General features: G+C 47.6%; 1 protein-coding gene across 1 annotated transcript; it reads right to left on the reverse strand.

The window, feature by feature from the left end:
• Positions 1–283: 283 nt before the first annotated feature.
• Positions 284–18,179, reverse strand: LOC146340988 (vomeronasal type-2 receptor 26-like). The gene is made up of 5 exons (XM_084807302.1): positions 18,063–18,179; positions 12,728–12,804; positions 11,891–11,907; positions 10,053–10,922; positions 284–411 (listed from the first exon to the last, which is right to left on the reverse strand). The coding sequence occupies exons 1-5, from the start codon at positions 18,177–18,179 to the stop codon at positions 284–286; spliced, it is 1,209 nt and encodes a 402-aa protein (XP_084663428.1).
• Between the last annotated feature and the right edge of the window lie 2,395 nt (positions 18,180–20,574).

Consider the following 20,574-nt stretch of genomic DNA (forward strand, 5'->3'; position numbering starts at 1 on the left):
CGCATTCGGCCCCCTGAAATTGGTGAGGAAATTCTCCGCCAGCCCCCCCCCCCCGGGATGGGACTTACCATGACCGAATGTCCCTCTCGGCGGCAGGTCCCGGCGGTATTTATAAATGGTATTTATACAAAAAAAATTCCTAAGGCAAATGGCACACATCCCCTCATCCATGACCTTCCCCCTGTCCCCACTTAACTCTTAGCCCAGTATGGTCTGTGCTTTCATATGGCTCTCAAAGTCAGGGGTACCTGTGGAGTTAGAAATTGTCCCTTCTGGACAACGGTCACATCTGTAGCAGCAAACCAGCTTCCTCTCTGGAAGTCTTCTCCGGTGCCCTGGAGAGCACCGCTCCACACACCTCACGACGAGCACCTCCTGAAATGAAAAAGGCAAACAGTGGAGGATTTCCACCTGGCAACAAGTGCACTGAATGCAGCTACTCAACAGAGACTCCCATTGCATGATGGAGGGGATTGCAAGGTGATCGGAAATACGTGGTATCGCTGCCTCTTATTAGAAAGGCAGTTTAGCAGAGAGAGGCAAAGCAGAACGCGGATTTGCCAGTCCTACATTCACATGTATAGCGGCCATACTCTTCCTTTAGTTAAGAAATAGAACAGCTTTGCTCACACGTCATCTTGCATATAACGAATGCACAGCTTCCAGTTTCAAAACAAGAGATTGTTCAGTCAATTGCTCTGGTTTCAGGCAGGAGAGAGCGCAAGCCAGGTGCACTCCCAACAACGGAGAAAGGTGGGGGCGTAGGGGAGGAAGAAACAGGAGGCCACTGGGGGCTATAGAGTCCTAAGGCCAGCTATGTCGATGCTTTAACTAGCTAAATGCTGAACTGCCCCCTTCCTTTAACTTGCAGAAGAGGTTGCAATATCCCCAACATGAAGGCCAAATCTCTCAGCACCATCGTAAAAGAGGTCCCTCTGGGAGACACCAATTCTAATGCCAGTTCCAGCTGTATCCTGATGAGGCTAAGGGGACAGGGAGCCTCCACTCAGCAAATCCCTTCCCTTTCCTATTATATCAGAGAGTTCGTCCCATCCACTTTCCCCCTCAGTGCAGACAGAGAGAGAGACGGAGCTCTATAACTATCTCTGCACAGGGAAAGCGACCTCGTCCTGCAGCTCTGTCTGAGCTCGGTGCCGCTGTCATGCCACGTTCATGTTCCAACTGAGGTGTAAGGGGGACCCCGGAAAATTCCCTTCAACCCCACCTCTGTCGCCCACATAATCGCCTCAGGGTGAATGGTGAAGTCTTGGCCTGGGGGAGCCCCTGAGTCCACTCCCCCAACTTTCACAGAATAAAAAGATCCATTTGGGAAGAAGATCCAGTTCAAGATATCCCATCTCTTGCCATTTTCAATGAAAGACATTTCATCTCCAGCACTGTTGTTAAAGTGGATGCTCCTCAAAGAGGCAAGAATCTGAAAAGCAAGAGACACTTAGAAAATGGGGGAAATTGTGAATGAGTTCTGGCATCTTCTAACACTCTGTAACTGCCATTAAGTTAGGAGACTGGTTTTTTTCCTGCACTCCATTAGTAAATTAATGCCTATGATGCATCTTATTTTGGCATATCTGCTTGGCTATGCTTGTGAAATGGTTTGGGCTTTTTTGGCTGGTGCCTACTTGCTACAACACTCCCTCCAATATTCGAGTGGGAGGTGGAGGGGTTTACTCATGGCAGCAAAGAGAGCAACATCTGGGGTTCTTCAGCTGGCTGTCAAGATGGATCATAGATGGGGAGGGAGCTGCCTGCTGTTTGCTTCTCAGGGGTGTGCTGGGGAACGATGCCACTTTACGGATAAGAACTATTTGTCAGGCTGGGGCCTTGCAGCCTTCCTCCCTCCTCACTGTTCATAGTTGCAACTGTAAAATTATTCTGGAAGCACCATGAATCTCCTCTATCCCGGACTCACTTTCCAGTACTCTTTAATGGAAAGGATGGCCATGGAAGCATTTTCATGGGGACATGTCCTTCTTCAGACCATAAGAAAGGCTAGCAGCCCTTCTCCCAGGCCCCCCATTTGCTTCCAGGATCAGACCACTGAGAAACAACTGAGGTGCTTTCATATGCTTGCCCAGGGTGAAGGAGGATGTTACCTGCCATGGCTGGATGTCCAGGAGCCTCTTGCCTCCGCCCGTCAGTCCACGTTTGGATCCAGACACAGCATGTAACGCGTGTGCCACAGAATAAACACCATTGTAGATCCTGTAGCTGTGACTTGTCATGCTCATTTCGAACATGTTATGTGGCAGGTCCTCTGCCTTCTCCTTCCCAGTGCAGTTTCTCTCTCCTCATGGAGAGGTTTGGCCTGATTTCAGAAACTGACAGTTAAATGGCTTTTCCCACCAGAAACGGAGAAGGACAACTCCTTGCGGCTGGAGTGGATCTAACGCCCCTAGAAAATGCTTGAATTCTGGCACATCCGTTGTGTGGACTTTGAAGTGCAAAGCACCATAGAAGATTTTTAGATACCCCCCACCTGAGGGGGCTCCTGCCGCAGCCATTTCCCAGTAGGATGTCATGATCCAGACCTTCCTAAATGGGGTCCTGGTCTTTTTTTCATGATACCTCAACAAGACTGTTAATTGTGCTATAACACTGGAGTCCCCAAAGAAAATCATCACTTGGGGCTCAAACCAAGAACTAGGAATAGATCCACTTTGTATCTGAAGCCGATAAAATTTGTCTGTTGGATTGAACATTTCAGAGATGGCCACACAGATGTCATTCTGCTTGAGCACTGGGGTCAGTGTCTGGATGAAATGTTCGGAACTGTCACCCTCGGGAGCAAGGAGCCCAATCCAGTTCCAGTGGAAATACAGGAGCAGCCGGACTAAGCCCACATACTGAGGAATTTCACTGGAATCAGGCCAATAGAAGGCAGGGAATGGCCCTTCCCCTCCCTGAGCAGGGTCCAAAAAGCCATAACCGAGCTGAAGGAAGGAATTTGCTATGAGTCTGTTGTAGCAGAATGTTTTGGCATCTAGCACAGTTTTAATGGCATGAGCTTCCATGGACTACTAAAGCTGACCATGGATGCATAAATTGCTACCCAGAAGAAAGATGGACATTTTAAAAATACATATCTAAATATAAAATGAAGCACTGTGATGTTGTTAAGTCTCCCCCCAGGTGTGGATATCACCCCAAAACTCAGGGTGACCATGCATGTAACCTGAAAGTATTTCATAGCATTCCAGTGACTGGGCTCTTGTGTCTAAATACTAGAAATGTATTGGGGGCTTTCTGGCCCTCCCCATAAAAAAATAGTTTGGTCATAGCAACCTAAGAAGAGTCCTGCTGAATCAGACTAAGGGTCCATCTCATCCAGCATTCTGTTCCCAGAGCTGCAAACCAGATGCTCGTGGGAAACTCACAGGCAGGACATGAGTGCAAGAGCACCTCCTGCCCAGGTTTCCCACAACGGGCATACAGACACATCGTCTCTATGATACTGAAGGCAGCATACAGGCATCAGGACTGCTAGCTAGTAATAGCCTTCTCCTCCAGGAATGTGTCCAATCCCCTCTTAAAGCCATGCCAATTGGTGGACATCACTGCATGATGCGGAAGTGAGTTCCACAGTTTAACTATGCACCGGGTGAGGAAGTCCTTCCTTTTATCTCTCCTGAGGCTCCCACTGTTCATCTTCATGGGATGACCCCAGGTTCTAGTATTATGAGAGATGGAGAAAATGCCACCCTATCCACTTTCTCCACCCCAGGCATCATTGTGTACACCTCTATCCTTTCTCCCCTCACTTGCCTTCTTTTCAAAGATAAACAATCCCAGATGTTGTAACTCCACACTGCCTTGGAGTGTGGGCTCAGAGGTCAGTTCCCAGGAGCCAACATATCCCTGGCCACCTAGCCGCTGTCTAGTGGCCATAGGATTGCACCCTTAGTGACATCAGGATCTGGGTTAGAATACAGTTCTGAATAAAATTGCACAAATTCATTACTGATCTGTATAGTTCCACAAACCAATGAATTTTGATTGTCTTTAATTGAGCAAATAACATTTCTTAGGTTGTGGCATTTCAGCTCATAGGCTAGCAATTTAGAGCTTCTATCCCCAAATACAAAGTATTTTTGTTGAAGGCAAAGGAGTGATGTCGAAATCTTACCTACTTCAAGGGCTTTACGTTCCATTCCTTTTTCTGAAAGAAGACAGTAATTTTATGCCCCACTTGTTCTTTTGTGTTTCATTTCCAGAAGTTTTATTTCTGACATAAGTGTTTCTTTTGAAACTATCTAAGAAAGTCCAAAATGGCTACAAGCGATGACCAAACACGTAGAATTGAAATAAATGACACTTTCGACAAATACGTGCAACTCTATAAATTATACCAGCAATGATCCCTGTCAAGAATGAGTTAATAGAGTAGGAGCCATGAGGGTTGCTGGGGTGGTCCCATATGCAGCAGCCCCCTGGAGGTTGGTTGTTTTCAGCTGTGTCTCAGCCTGCAGCTCAAGGCCACGATTTGCCCGGCTAGATGAGAAAATGATAACAGCCGTGCCTGGTGGGAAGATGCAACATCTTTGTAGGGTGGAGTGGGGTGTCCCGGGCCTGGGTTTGGACCGGGTGCCTCGAACTTGCCTTGGATTGCTAGGGCTGGGCGATAAAGGGGGGCTAGAGAAGGGGCGGGTGTCTCTCCTTGTCCCTGACGGTACTCGGGTGTGCTGCTGGTAGGGATGTATGAAACTCACCATTTCGCGGATCTGCTTCATGGTGTGGGGGGGAGGCACTCTGTCCCTCCCCCCAGAATTCTCAATGGGGAGGGGAGGCGCTTCATCCCTCCACCCGGAATCCTGTCCAGCTTGATCCGCTCCGCAGCAGCTCCACAGAGCAGCCGGCCAGGGCTGTCCGCAGCCAGAGTTCCAGCCACGGACAGGCTGCTTCGGACACAAATGGCAGCCGCCGTAGCAGCCGCAATTTGCGTCCAGCCAGGCTGCCCTAATAGGCTACGTAAGAATTTATGTAGCCTATCATGGCAAGCAAAAAACAAACAAACCGCGTACGCAAATGGCAGCAGCTGCGGAAGCCGCCATTTGCGTTCCCTATTTTTCACTGTTTTAGCGTACGTAAATATTTACGTAAGCTGTTACGGTGAAAAAAAGGGAATGCAAATAGCGCCCACTATGCTATTTGCAGTCCTCTTATTTCCACCATAATAGCATACGTAAATATTTACATAGGCTAAGATGGCAAAAAAAAGGGAATGCAAATGGCGGCCGCCGTAGCTGCCGCCATTTGCGTACGTGGTTGTTGTTGTTGTTGTTTTGCTTGCCGTGATAGGCTACGTAAATTCTTACGTAGCCTATCACAGCTAGGGATGGCGGAGAATTCTGCCATGGATTTCAGTGAGGCCAAATGCACTAGCATTCAGCCCCCTGAAATCCATGGCGGAACGGCTTGCCACCCCCCGCGCCCCCGCAGATTCCCCCCGGGACGAAGCTTACCTGGGGCGGATGTTCTGGACAGTGGCAGCTCCGGCAGCTGTGGCTGGTCTTTCAGCCGGCTGCCGCGGCCGCCATTTGCATCCTGGTGTTTGCCGTGATAGGCTACGTAAGTATTTATGGAGCCTATCACGGCAAGCCAAGTAAAAACCCCCACAACACCATGTATGCAAATGGCAACAGCTATGGTGGCCGCCATTTGCGTTCCCTATTTTTTTGCTGTACTATCCTACGTAAATATTTACGTAAGCCATTACTATGCCCACTACATAGTAAGCCCACTACGCTATTGGCGTTCCCTTTTTTTTCTTCGTAATATGTAAATATTACGTATTTATTTATGTAAGCTAGAACGGTGAAAAAGGGGAATGCAAATGGTGGCCGCCATAGCCGCCGCCCTTTGCATACACGGTGTTTTTTTTACTTTGCCGTGATAGGCTACGTTAATATTTACGTAGCCTATCAAGGTGAAATACAGGGGATGCAAATCGTGGCAGCTACGGTCGCCGCCATTTGCGTCCATGCTGCCCAGTGGCCGGATGTCCGGCTGTGGGCGGAGCCAGCCGGCGGCTCCACGGAATCCCCGCAGAGTGGAGCTAACCGGGCAGGATTCCGGGGGGAGGGACGGAGCACCTCTCCCCCACCATGAAAAATTCTGCGAAATGGTAAGTGACTTTCATACATCCCTAAACACGGCCTCCGCAGGGACGCAAAAGCCGTCCCTGCATTAGCCGTGATAGGCTACATAAGTATTTACGTAGCCTATCACAGCTTTGATGAAGAAACGAATGGCGGCTGCAGGGTGGTCACCATTCGCAAGTCAGCGCAGACGGCAGCAGGTAAGTGCTCCATTTTGCGCGCCTTTCTTGGGGTGGGAGCAACGTCCCGCACGCCTTTTGTGGATTGGGGGCTGCGGAGGCTTCATTCTGCCATGGATTTCAGGGGGCCGAATGTACTGGCATTCGGCCTCACCGAGATCCATGGCGGAATTCTCTAACATCCCTAGCTGCTGATCAATGGCGATCCTTGGAGGCCCATACTTTCATATGTGTTGGATAGGGGTGCACGAAAGTCACTTACCTGGTCTCGCAGCTTGCTTTGCGGTGGGGGGGAGGTGCTTCGCTGCTCCCCCCGAAGTTCAGGCCGGGGGGGGGAGGCTTCCCTCCTCGCCTGGCCGAAATTCAGGCCGGGGAGAAGTGCCCCGTCTCCCCGGCCGCGAACTTCAAAAGAAAAAAAAAACGCCCCTGTGATAGGCTACGTAATGATTAACGTAGCCTATCACGGCTAGATCTCCAAAATCAGCCATGATAGGTTACGTTAATCGTCACGTAGCCTATCACGAGTGACTTTGAAAAAAAAAAAAGCGCGTACGCAAATGGCGGCCCCCATAGGGAGCCGCCATTCGCATTCCTTATTTGGTCCCTGTAGTCTACGTAAAGATTTACGTAGACTACGGCGAAAATAAGGGCAACGCTATTTGCAAATCTAGCCGTGATAGGCTACGTTAATCGTTATGTAGCCTATCACAGGGGCGTTTTCATTTTGTTTTTTTTACTTTGCTTGTAATGGCAAAGTTGTAATTTACTTTGCTTGTAATGCTTGTAATGGCGGCGGCGGCAGCTGGTCGAAAGACCGGCTGCCGCCCCCGCCCCTGACGAAGATCTGCCGAACCGCCGCTGGGACCCGTCGCCGGGAGGGACATTCATGAAAGGTAAGTCCCATCCGGGGGGGGGCGGTGGGCGGGGGGGCGGAGAAGTTCTCCCCGAACAACCTTCGGAGGACCGAATGCGTTGGCGCTTGGCCCCCCAAAGTTTCAGGGAGAAATTCTCTCCCATCCCTAGTGTTGGATAGCCCATCTAGCTTTACTGTTTTGCTCTTGAAATGTGTGCCTTGGTGTTTGGCGTTTCTGGTTTCGCTTAGAGTTTTGTACCTTGCTTGTAATTTCTTGGACAACTGACCACCTCTCCCTCTCCCTACCTCTTTGTTCCTTCCCCCAAAAACATTTTTACCCAACTTCCAGTTGGTGTGGTGTGTCCTGAATAACTTCAGTGCTGACTACAGTGCCTATTGGCCGGGAAGGGAGAACCTGGGTTAATTTAGGGGAATCTGGTGGCCGTGTTGGACCTGGTCTACCATGCTGGGTTGTTGGGGTGAAACCAGCAATCCTTCACAATCCCTGAGAGAAAGCTCCTCAAAAAGAGATTAATTTGCCAATTCACAATGCATTGTCATCCAATAAAAAAACACAGATTGTAAATCATTTACAGCACAGCCTTATGTTGGAGACATCAACTCTAATCTATCACTAGAGGAGGCAAGTGCCCCATTTGATCCCATACAATGGATCTTCCTTTTAAAATATATATTCTCTTGGGGGGGGCAGTATGTTAATTGCTGCTTGTATCTGCCTACTGTTAGGACCTACTGACAAGGAGTTATCTCCCTGATCCTGAGTGACTAAATCCACTTCAGCCTTCATTAATGCTGTGCTACATAGATGGATAGCAGTTGTTTCAGGAGAACAAAATTCATTTAAATTTAAATATCTAAAGGCCTGCCAGTCTTCAGGGCTTGGTTGCTTTGGTAGCAACAAAGCAGAGGGCTGAGGGGGGGTTTGGAGCAAAACCAGTTGACATCTTCAAATTAACTAGCTCCTTGGAGGACTGAAAGGTCTCCTGGTCTTGAATGTCAACTGAAGGGCTTGGAGAGTGCCTAGTAGAAGGCAGATCTTGATGAACAACTAACATTCGAAGTAGGGATGGCAGAGAATTCCGCCACGGATCTCGGGGAGGCCGAATGCCAGTGCATTTGGCCCCCTGAAATCAGTGGTGGAATGGCCTGCCACCCCTCCACCCCCCGTGGATCCCCCCGGGATGAGACTTACCTGTTGCGGATCTTCCGGGCAGTGGCGGCTATGGAGGCGGCTTCAGCGGCGGCAGCTGTGGCAGCGGGTCTTCCGACCCGCTGCCGCTGCCGCCATTTGCAGGATTTTGGGGGCTTTTTACACACACGTGATAGGCTATGTAAGTTTTTATGTAGCCTAAAACATCTGGGTAAAAAAAAAAAAGCGTATGCAAATGGCGGAGGCTACGGCCACTACGCTATTTGTGTTCCCCTTATTTTTGCCATCTTAGTCTACGTAAATATTTATGTAGATTAAGACGTCAAAAATAAAGAACGCAAATGGCGGCAGCCGTAGCCGCCGCCATTTGCTTCCACAGATTTTTTTTTTCCACAGAGCCCTCTGCAGCCGGAAATCTGGCTGCGGTGGGCTGTGGGCTGGCTGGGCCTGGCTGGCTGCTCCTCGGAGCTGCCGCAGAGCACAGCCGACCGTGGAGGATTCCGGGGGGGAGGTACGGAGCGCCTCCCCCCCCATCCAGGATTTCAGGGGGAGGGACAGAACGCCTCCCCCCCACCATAAACATAATCCGCGAACAGGTAAGTGATTTTTGTACATCCCTAGTTCGAAGCTTATTCTCCAGTGGTGAAAAAGAATGTACAATCTTACTCTGATTGGAGGTGGGAAAGACATCATGATCTCCAGGATGACTGATTCGTTTAGATTTTCTCATTTAAAAATAAGACAAGTTATCTGTCAAGCTAGAAATGTAAAATGATACAACTAGCGTGGAAAACAAAGTTTCTAAAATGTTAAGACAATTATCAATATCAATAATGAGTAAAAACTGAAAACACAAGAAAAACGAATAATCAGTATCTAAAAGCTCAGAATAAAATTATTTTTACCAGCCTGCCTCAAACATATTCATACATTTTACATTCCAGCTCTGCATATATGGATGTCAGTGACATTCTTCATGACTGAACATAATGCGTTCTTGCTGCTAGTATAGCTCCGTCTAAAAGTGAGCTCAGGGGGCAAGTGCCAACGACAACCAAGCCACAATGGGGCTTCTGAGAAACAAGGGAGAAGTATGAGCACTATGGAAGGAAACAGGCTTGGAGAAGTACTGAAACATGAGAACAATGTATTTTATTCATTTTTATATTTTTATTTATATCCCACCATGTTTCCTCTTTGAAGGAACTCAAGTTTCAAATGCCTCAACAGTGGCCAATAAAATGAAATGATATCCTCCCAAAGACCAATCCAGTGAGGAGAACTGAGAATGGCATGGAGGAGAGAAGAATGTTCTCCTTGTAGGGGAAGTGAGATCCATACAATTTAGAGTATCTCAGAAGTGAGCCTAACCCTGAACCATACTGCAACTCTCTGTTGTACCTATAATGCATGATATGTAACACGAATTCCTGATAGTGTGATGGCGTCATTTTTAAAAAAATTATATGGTTGAAAGATATCTAGGAGCAATATAATGCCATACAGACAACCTTAAATCCACTTCCAGTAGACTGGGAAAGAGCAAAAGCCAAGTGTCGAAAGGATCCTGTAGCTTAAGGAATAAGTCAGCACATTTAACAATTTTATTGGCCTTCTTACATGAGTACTTGACAGGAAACTAGAGTAGCGGGGCATGTTTCAAAGTGATAGACACAAAGTGATAGACAAAGTGATAGAAGATGTAATCCTTCTCCTGATTACATGATCTTTACAGTTGAGACTGGGCCTCAAGACTATAATGTAGCTTTTGGGGAGGAAGATGCAAGCCAGGAGACCAGCCCCAGAGGCCAAGATGGAGAAGACCTCCACAGCCACCATGGACTTCCCCTTAGTGCTCAGGTAGGTGGGCACAAAGGAGACCCAAACACTGCAAAACACCAGCATGCTGAAGGTGATAAACTTGGCTTCGTTGAAGGCGTCAGGCAGTTTTCTGGCTAGGAAAGCCACCATGAAGCTGATGACAGCCAGAAAACCCATGTAACCCAGGACACTGTAAAACATAGTGGCAGACCCTTCATTACATTCGACGATGATTTCTCCAGCCAGGGAATGAAAGTCCAAGATTGGGAATGGGGGGGAGGTCACCAGCCAATAAGCACAGATAATAGCTTGGATGAGGGGACAGGCCAAGACAATGGAGTTTGGTAGTTGTCTCCCCAAGAATCTTCTGGCCATGTTTCCTGGCTTGGTGGCCATGAAGGCCAGAACCACTGTGACAGTTTTTGCAAGCACAGAAGAAATGGCAACGGAGAAAATGGTGCCAAAAGCAGTTTGACGTAGAAGACACATGACCTTTGTGGGGCGACCGATGAACAGAAAGCAGCAGAAGAAACAGAGCAGGAGAGAAAGGAGGAGGACATAGGTGAGGTCTCGGTTGTTGGCTTTGACGATGGGCATGTCACGGTGTAGAATGAAGGTGGCCAACACTACAGATGTAATCAGAGAGAGGAAAAGAGCCAGAGAAGCTAAAATGAACCCCAGTGTCTCCTGATAGGAAAGGAAGTGGGTCTTCTTGGGGAAACAGTGGTCCTGGTTGCTGTTTGGATATTGATCTTCTGGGCATGGGTCACAGTGATCTGCATCTGGAATGAGCAAAAGTATCTCAAACATGACATAGATGTTCTTTTTGTACAGACAGTGCAGGCCACAAAGAAGGAGACGGAAATGTCAGTTCCCTAGCTTACTATCCATATAAGCGTCCAGCTTCCCTTTTCATATTTTCTCTTTCCGTTTCAACAACATATTGCATAAGAGCAGAGTCAGGAGGGGAATAAAACACTCATTTTCACCTGTGTAGGATAGCCCACACTAGCAGACCCATGTTCCATATTCTGCAAGAAGAAAAACCTGAAGTGTGTAACTAGAAATTGAAAACTGTTAAGGGTAAGAACATCACCACAGCCTTTCATGTGCAGTGCCTTCCAAATGGGCAAATATATTAATTAATTAATTAATTAATTAATTAATAAGTAAAAACAAATACGGCATTTGCTTCAGATGACGCACTTTCTTCAGAGGACATGTGTTGGTGCAGAGGCTGGGAAATAGCTGACAGGAATCCATATAGATTAAACAGCAGTTTCCTTGACATTGGAGTATCATGCTCCCATTGCTTCAACAACTAATCACCGCTCAGCTTCATGTCTAGTGCCCAAAAAACCAAGATTGGAAACATGCTGTTGAAAACACTATGCATAGAAAGGTGAGCCAAGGCAGGTATTTAAGGATATTATTATTCTTTATTATTTAAATAGAAGGTGACTTCAGGAAATTGTGAATAGTCTGCAAAAGAGTAAACCACCGAGTTATGCAATCCCCAATGGTTTTTATGGAGAAACTGTTCATAGGTTAAATGGCTGTGTCTTCTCATTGCGCATGATCTTCCCATGCTAACCCTGGTATGGTCTGCAATTGATCAAGGCTCTCAATTCTTGAGATACCTGTCTGGTTAGAAATTGTCCCTTCTGGGCAACAATCACATCTGTAGCAGCAAACTGGCTTCCCCTCTGGAACTTTTCTCTGGTGCCCTGGAGAGCACCGTTCCACACACCTCGCAGCCGGAGGCACCTAAAAGGGGAGACAGAAATAGTTGAGGTTTTACATGCAAGGGATGTTGCACCAAAATAAGACAGAGTTACTCAACAGAGATTCCCAATACACAGTGGATAGGATCACCAGTTGAGAAAGTCTGAATCTTTTCTGGATTTCTGCAGGTTCCTTAGAATCATCGTAATGGAAGCTGATGGAGATATACATGCTCATACAGATGCAAAAACATGAAGCTGCCTCCTACTGCATCAGACCCTTTCTCTGCCTCTCTAGGGATGCTGGGGAAATCCTCCACAGACCCCAGTGAGGGGTCCACTACACTACTTGCGTCCCTGCTATTTGACGTGATAGGCTATGTACATCTTACGTAGCCTATTGTGTGAAAAAACAGGGACACAAACGGTATGTTTGCGTCCCAGCTCCAAAGTCCCTGCTTTTGTTTTGGAGCTGGCCAGCGGCTCCCTGGGGTCAATGCAGAGTGGGGCAGCTGACAAGAATTCCAGTGGGGGAGGAACGGATCGCTTCCCCCCCCCGGCACACCCCCCCCATGGACCACAAGGTAACGGATTTGTACATCCCTATACCTCACCCACTCTTGTCTGCACTGAGTGGAAGTCGCTCTCCAAGCTTTAAGACTGGGGCCTTTTTGCAGCCATACCTAGAGATGCCAAGGACTCAAACTGGGAATTTGCATGCAAAGATGGTTCTTTCTCACTGGACAAGGACCCCTTTCTGCACTCAATAGGTCTTTGTTCTCATCTAGAATGGTGCCATCCATTCTCAAGCCATAGAACTGCAGCATTCTTTATGGCCCTCTTGACATTCACTTCAAACCCACCTCTGTAGCCCACATGATTGCATCAGTGTGAATGGTGAAGTCTTGGTCAGGCGGAGCTTCCGGATCCACCTGTCCAACTTTGGTGTGAGCTAAAGATTCATTTGGGAAGAAAATCACATTCACAATATCGTATCTCTCTCCCTTTTTAAAGAAAGAGACTTCATCTCCAGCACTGTTGTTAAACCGGACATTCCTCAAAGAGGCAAGAATCTGAAATGGAAGAGAGAATTATAAACAGGGTAATTGTGAGTGAGTTCTGGTGTCTTCTGACATTCTGTGACTGCCATCAAGTTAGAGACTTCTTCTTGTCTTTACTCCATTGTTCTGATGAACACTGAAGGTGCATTTAGATGGCTTCATTGGGCAATTGCTCAAATATGCCTGCCCAGTGGTTTGACCAGTTTTCTTTGGTGTCCTTTTACTTCCTACAAGCCATGTTCCTATCTTTGTGTGTGTACCAGAAGTAGTAGGGTGGTGCCATCAAGGCGAACAATACCTGAGGTGTCCTGATGCTGCCTGGCAACAATGAACATGGGGAGGGGGGGCAGCGAAGTTGCCTGTTTTTGGGTCCTGGACATGAGGGGTGGGGAGAAGAATACTGTGTATTTGGGGTGACAGCTTGCTTGATTCATCCTCCTCAGTAGCCACAGTTTTAAATACATGATTATCACAGAAGCACCATTGGTCTCCACTGCTTTTTATTCACTTCCTAGTGTTCTTTAAGGGACATGATGGCAATGAAAGAATATCTATGGGGAATGTCTTTATTGGGACCTTTAGATTGGACAAAAAACCCTTCTCCTAGGCTCAACCTTTGCTTCCAGGATCAGACCACCGAGAAACCACCAAGGAACTTATTATAAGATTGCCAACTCTCAACGAGGACGTTACCTGCCAGGGCTGAAGATTCAGCAGCCTCTTGCCTCCCCCTCTCAATGCATGTTTGGATCCAGATGAGGACACAGCATGTAACGTGTGTGCAATGGAATAGACAGCATTGTAGATACTGTAGCTGTAACTGGACATGGGCATTGCAAGGATATGGCTCTGCAGGTCCTGTACCTTCTCCTCCCCAGTGCAGTTCCTCCATCCCCACGGAGAAATTTCTCCTGATTTCAGAAAGTCACAGTTAAATGTGAGTCTCCACCATTGTTGGAGAAATACATCTCCTTGTGGTTGGTGTGGATTTAAGGCCCAGAGAAAATGTGTGAATTCTGGCACATCCTTCCTGTGGACTCTGAAGTGCAAAGCACCATGGAAATCTTTGGCCTTGTATAAATTTTGCCCTTCCGCAGAAGTTTCCCAATGGGCTGTCATGATCCAAACCTTCCTAAATGGGATCCTGGTCTTTTCTTCATGAAAAGCCAAGAACGCTTTTAATATGAGTACAACGCTGGTGTCCCCATAGACAATAATCACTTGGGGTTCAAACCAAGCACTAGGAATAGATCCAAGATATGCTTGTTGTACAAGGAGAGGGTTTGTTGGGTCGAACATGTCAGTGAAGGCCACACAGATGTCCTTCTGCTTGAGCATTGGTGTCAGTGTCTGGATGAAATTTTCACCTGTCTCCTGAGTCAAGGCAACCAGCCCAATCCAGTTCCAATGGAAATGCAGGAGCAGCTGGACAAGGCCCACATATTGAGCAACTTCGTTAGTATCAATCCGGAAGAAGGAAGGAAATTCTGTTTTTACTCCCTGAACAGGGTCAGCCAAACCATAACCGAGCTGAAAGAAGGATTTTCTTGTGAGTCTAGTGCAGTGAATTTTGTGCTCCTTTAAAGACTGACACATTTTTAATGGCATAATCTTCCATGGACTGCTACAGCCAGCTTCAGATGCATGAAGTGCTCTCCAGAAGGAAGACATCCACTTGAAACATGGACATCTAATATGAAATTTAGCTCTCTTTAAGGTTCCCCCCCACACACACTGTGGATATCAACCCAAAAGTCAGGGCTGCCCTGGAGGTAACCTTGGCACAGTTTCTAGCCATTGTCCTGAAGAGGCCCATGTCGCTATACTGAAGCAATAGGTCTCTTTGTAAGTGTGGTGGGGATTTAGGGTCCCTACCCAAATATGATAGTTTGGTCAAACAGTTCCATTGTGTGTCAAAATCCATTAGGACACACAAAATGGAAAATGAGACATAATGGTAGTGGGTCTTAATCAGAAACCTCATATGTTCCTCTACTCGGAACACTTTTCGTTTTCATCCCAAGATGTGGGGCTGAAACAGAAGCTCTTTTATATGGAAATGTGTCCCAAAGCATAAATCACTGACAAATTTAATATTGTTGTGGGTTCAGGTTCTCACAATCACTGGAGGAATTAATGAAATGCATTAACTGACTGCAGCAAAATCAAGAAGGAGTCTTGTATCACCTTGTTCAAGAAGACACGTACAGAAGAAGAGCCATGCTGCATCACACCAAGGGTCCAACAAGCCCACCATTCCTTTCCCACAGTGGCCAACTAGCTGTCAACTGGGAAGCCTCCAGGAGGACAGAAGTGCAACAGCACCGTCCTGTCCATGTTTCCCAGCAACAGGTCTACTTAGGCATACTGCCTCTGGTTCTGGACGTAGCACATAGCCATCAGGACTATGAGCCATTGAGAGCCTTTTCCTCCAGGAATTCATCTAACCCCCTTTTAAAGCCATCCAAGTTGGTGGCCATCACTACATGTTGTGGTAGCGAATTCCATAGTTTCACTATACACTCTGCGAAAAGGTCTTCCTTTTCTCTGTCATGAGTCTCCAACCAACCAGCTTCATGGGATGACCCCAGGTTCTAATATTTTGAGAGAGGCAGAAAAATAGCTCCCTCTCCATGTTCTCCACACCATGCATAATTTTGTACACCACTGTCATGTCTCCCCTTACTCTCCTTTTTTTCCAAGCTAAACAATCTCAGATGTTGTATCCTTCCCTCATGGGGGACAGGGGGAGATGCTCCAGCCCCTTGATCATCTTAGTTGCCCTTTTCTGCACTTTCCCCAGCTCTACAATATCCTTTATTGGCAGTTTTATTCTCAGTTCCTTGTCCAAATATGCCAAAAATGGAGTTTGCCTTTTTTACAGCGGCCACACACTGGGTTGACATTTTCATCAAGCTGACCACCACAACCCCAAAACCGTTTCCATGTTCAGTCACCACCAGCTCAGATCCCATAAGGTTATATTTGAAGTTGGGATTTTTTATCCCTGTGTGCATCACTTTGCATTTGCCTACATTGAACCTCATTTGCCGTTTGGATGCCCATTCTCCCAGTTTGGAGAGACCCTTTTTGAGCTCCTCACAATCCCTTTGTTTTAACCACCCTAAATAATTTGCTGTCATCAGCAGGGATGGACACTGCACTGCACACTACTCATTCCAGACCATTTATGAACATGTCGAAGAGCATTGGTCCCAGTACAGAACCTTGTGGGACCCCACTATTTACATCCCTCCATTGGCAGAATTCACCATTTACTCCTGTTCTTTGCTTCCTGTTATTAAACGAGTTACTGATCCATAAGAAGAGCCGCCCTCTTCTTCCATGACCACTAAGTTTGCTCAGGAGTCTTTGATGAGGGACTTTGTCATAGGGGTGCACAAAAGTCACTTACCTGGTCTCGCAGCTTGCTTCGCGGTGGGGGGGCGGCGCTTCGCTGCTCCCCCCGAAGTTCAGGCCGGGGGGGGGAGGCTTCCCTCCTCGCCCGGCCGAAATTCAGGCCGGGGGGGAGGCTTCCCGCCTCGCCCGGCTGAAATTCAGGCCGGGGAGGAGGCGCCTCGCCTCGCCCGGCCGCGAACTCAAAAGTTAAAAAAAAAAACGCCCCCGTGATAGGCTATGTGACGATTCACGTAGCCTATCATGGCTACATTTGCAAAGTCAGCCGTGATAGGCTACGTTAATCGTCACGTAGCCTATCACAGGTGACTTAAAAAAAAAAAAAGCGTATATGCAAATGGCGGCCCCCATAGGGAGCCGCCATTCGCATTCCTTATTTGGTCGCTGTGGTCTACGTAAATCTTTACGCAGACTTTGGCGAAAATAAGGGCAACGCTATTTGCGTTGCCCTTATTTTTGCTATAGTCTATGTAATCTTTGCAAGATTTTGCAAAGACTTTGCAAATCTAGCCATGATAGGCTACATTAATCGTCACGTAGCCTATCACGGGGGCGTTTTTTTTTTTTTACTTTTATTGGAATGGCGGTGGCGGCAGCAGGTCGAAAGACCGACTGCCACCCCTGCCCCTGTCGAAGACCTGCCGAACCGCTGCCGGGACCCGCCGCCGGGAGGGACATTCGTGAAAGGTAAGTTCCATCCCGGGGGGGGTGCAGAGAATTTCTCCCTGAAACTACTTCGGGGGGCCGAATACGTTGGCACTTGGCCCCCCAAAGTTTTGGGGAGAAATTCTCCCCCATCCCTACTTTGTCAAAAGCTTTTTGGAAGTACATGCAGACAATGTCTAATGGGTCACTCTTGTCTACATGTCTATTGAAACTCTCAAAGAACTCTAAAAGGTTACTGAGACAGGACTTACCATTGCAGAAGCCATGCTGATTCTTTTCCAGCAGGGCTTATCCTTCTAGAGGCTTGCTAATTTTATCTTTCATAATGCTTTCAACCAATTTACCCAGAATAAACGTTTAGCTAACTGCCTGAGATTTCCCGGATTGCCCCTGGATCCCATTTTAAAAATTGGTGTTACATTGGCCATCGTCGAGTCCTCTGGTACAAATGCTGATCTTAGGGACATGTTGCATACTTTGGCTAAAAAATGAGCAATTTCATATTTCAATTCTTTGAGAACTCTAGGATGGATTCCATCTGGGCCCAGTGAATTTATTTGCTTTCAATTTATCAATAAGATTGAGAACTTCATCTCTGGTCACCACTATTTCTCTCAATTCCTCAGACTCCTTTCTTGACAACATCCGTTCAGGCACAGGTATCTGTCCTATATCTTCTGCAGTGAAGACAGATGAAAAGAATTCATGCAGCTTCTCTGCAATCTCCTTATCCTCCTTTAGCAGGAGGTTTGTTTGTGAATCTTTAAGGTATTGCAAGACTCCATTTTTACTCCCAATCCAAAGTTTTTCTTAAGTAACAGACCCATTGCTGAGTGGGAACAGTCAAACAATAGCCCCCTGAGATTCCTGGATATGACCAAGGCTATCTCGGGGCAGGTTAACCAAAGTCAGAAGGCCTCCTACTCCTCCCATCCAAAATCAAGGCAACACACCCACTGCATGGGGGAAACTGGTTTCAGAGATTGGCCTCTCCACCTCACAGTTCCTGAGTTCTGCAGATCCCCCACATCTCTCTCCAAATGAATCCCCTCACCTGCGGGATCTTGAAGGTGCCCATTAAGGAAGCAATCTCCCTTGAAGATTTGGAATTGAGACCCCCAATAACGGAGAGCAGCTCATCTTGCTTGTCACATTTATAATTAGGAGACATTTGTCCCCATGTGGAGAGCAGAGACAGGCTGTTCAACTGGATCCATCTTGCGATGTTGCTGTGGTCACAGATGCGAAAGCCAAGGGTGTGGTTGGGGGGGAGAATTGTGTCCTTGTGGATCTTATTCATGGCAAACGCCAAGGCCAGGACTTGCTGGTAGTGCTTGAATATCATCCTGCAATCATGGGAGTTATGTTGTGAGGTGAGTGAAGATACAACATAATTTAATATCAGGTGGGAAGGAGACATTTGTTGCTGCTATGATTACCCAACTGAGAGTCTGAAATGTTTGCTCATCTACTTCAGCTCACCTAGAAATCAAGCTTCCCCTCCCCTGTTTTACATGAAGTCTGCGTGGGGTGGAAGGGTGGGCATTTCTTGGTCATTATGAAAATCTTCACATGAACCACAATCATTGTTTCGCTCTGCCTACCCTCCTTGCACCAAGCAGCCTCTAGGGGCAGGTCACCTGTTCTCCCAGTTCACAAGGAAGCGGAGATATGATGGCCAGCCCTCCCCAGGTCACCCCCACCCTCAGCTTGATTCAGAGGAGGAGGAGACTGCAAAGCCAGCTTCTGGCTCAAGACTCTGAAAATTATTTATTCCAAACTCAGTTACAAGGAGGATACAATCCAGCGACTTCAGTATTGGTGGAAGAAAGTATGAAGTGTCCTCCCAATCTATTGGTTGAATGCACAAATCCCAGCTTCCAAGCGCCCCTTCTCTGCCTTACACACACACACACACACACACACACACCCCTTTCCACATATTTCACCTTGCAGCAGTAGATGCAACAGCAGAGCTTGGCTCCCCCAGTCACTCGACATTATAGTCCCCAGGGTTTCTGTGTCACTACCATCACACCATCCATCCTGCCAAAAAGGGAAAGAGGAATCGTGCTCTGGCTTAGGATGAGAGCATACATAGCTCAGTGCGACACAGCACAAGCTTTGCATCCTTTGCATGCAGAAAGTCCAAGGTTCAATGCACGGCTTCTCCAAAAAGGCAGGAAAGCTTCCTGACTAAAACCCTGGAGAGCTGCTTCTGCCAGTCAGTGCTGACAACTCCGGCCTGGATGGACCAAGGGCCTGACTCGGTATACTGCAGCTTCCTATGTTGCCATGCAGCCAGAGAAGAACCCCCAGGTTTCTGCTTCTCATTACAGGTTGATGCCAAATTAGGATCAGCCTGGAAGGAGCCCTCTAACCTGCAAGCATAGAAGGCAAACATCTGTCCCAGATCCCTCTTGCGGACACTTACAAAGCAGAAGGGCGGAGTTCTGGTGGTGCTAAACCACGAAAGTCCTGAGTCTCTTCATAATTATTCATGCCAACTGGAAAATTCCCTCCGACAAGGAGGTCTCCGGGGCTGTAATAGGCTTGCAGTTCCTTAGGCCTGGTCAAGAGGCAGGTGGTCCTCAGCATCCTCTGGGTGGCCTGAGGCACCATCCAGAGCAGCAGCAGCGAAATCATCAGCGGCACAGAGAGACCTTTCCTCCTAGGTCAGCAACCAGGCAGAACTGGAAGAAGAGCTGAATATACAGGCCCCAGCAGGGGAATTAGAGCGTAGCCAGAAATGATCAGCCCTAAAGTCATCAGACACTGCCCCACCCCACATGGAAGGGGCCAGGACATCTTTATATGAAGCATGTTTTCTCCTGGATTTAGTTGTTCTTGGTTGGGTGGGCGGAAATCCATGAGGGTTCATCAGAAATTACTGTCATTTCCACAATTCCAGAGTGGCAAAACAGCCACAGCCCCACAGCACTGAGCACCCTTTGAACAGTGGAGGGAGGAGGGAAGAGTTTCAACTGCTTCTCTGTGGGGCAGATGGGCTCTGAAATTGGACTTGAGTTCTCAATGTCCTGCCTTGGGCCTGTGAGGAGCTGAGGCCCTAAATCCAAGTTGGAGTCAGAGCTTGTGCCAAAGTTCATTAGCCCAGATAGGTGACTGGGGAAAGGGAGGAGCTGGGTGTGGCAGAGTCATGCTCAGTCATACTTGGAGCAACCATAGTATGTGAGCTGTGTGTCTCAGCTTAAATGCATGTTTGTTTCTCTTGCAGGCTGGATGGAAGTTTCTCTGTTAGCTGAATAGTCCATCTTCTAGTTTCTTTTGACAGTTTATATATGATTGTTCAGTTGACATATTGCTGGCTTGGGACTTATCTTTTCCCTCCCGGTTAAAAGATTGTCAAGTTCATTAGTAAAGTTTTCTTGTTCCTACTTCAGCTGCCTCTTCAAGTTCCTGGCCCACAAGAAACAACATGTAGGGATGTACGAAAGTCACTTACCTTTTACGAAATTTGATTCGCGGTGGGGGGGAGGCACTCCATCCCTCCCCCCCGAAATTCTGGCCGGGGGGGAGGCGCCCCGTCCCTCCTGCCATGAATCCTG

Source organism: Heloderma suspectum, chromosome 6 (assembly GCF_057233095.1).
Source record: "Heloderma suspectum isolate Gila_16-S chromosome 6, 16-S_ref, whole genome shotgun sequence".
Lineage (NCBI taxonomy): Eukaryota > Metazoa > Chordata > Lepidosauria > Squamata > Helodermatidae > Heloderma > Heloderma suspectum.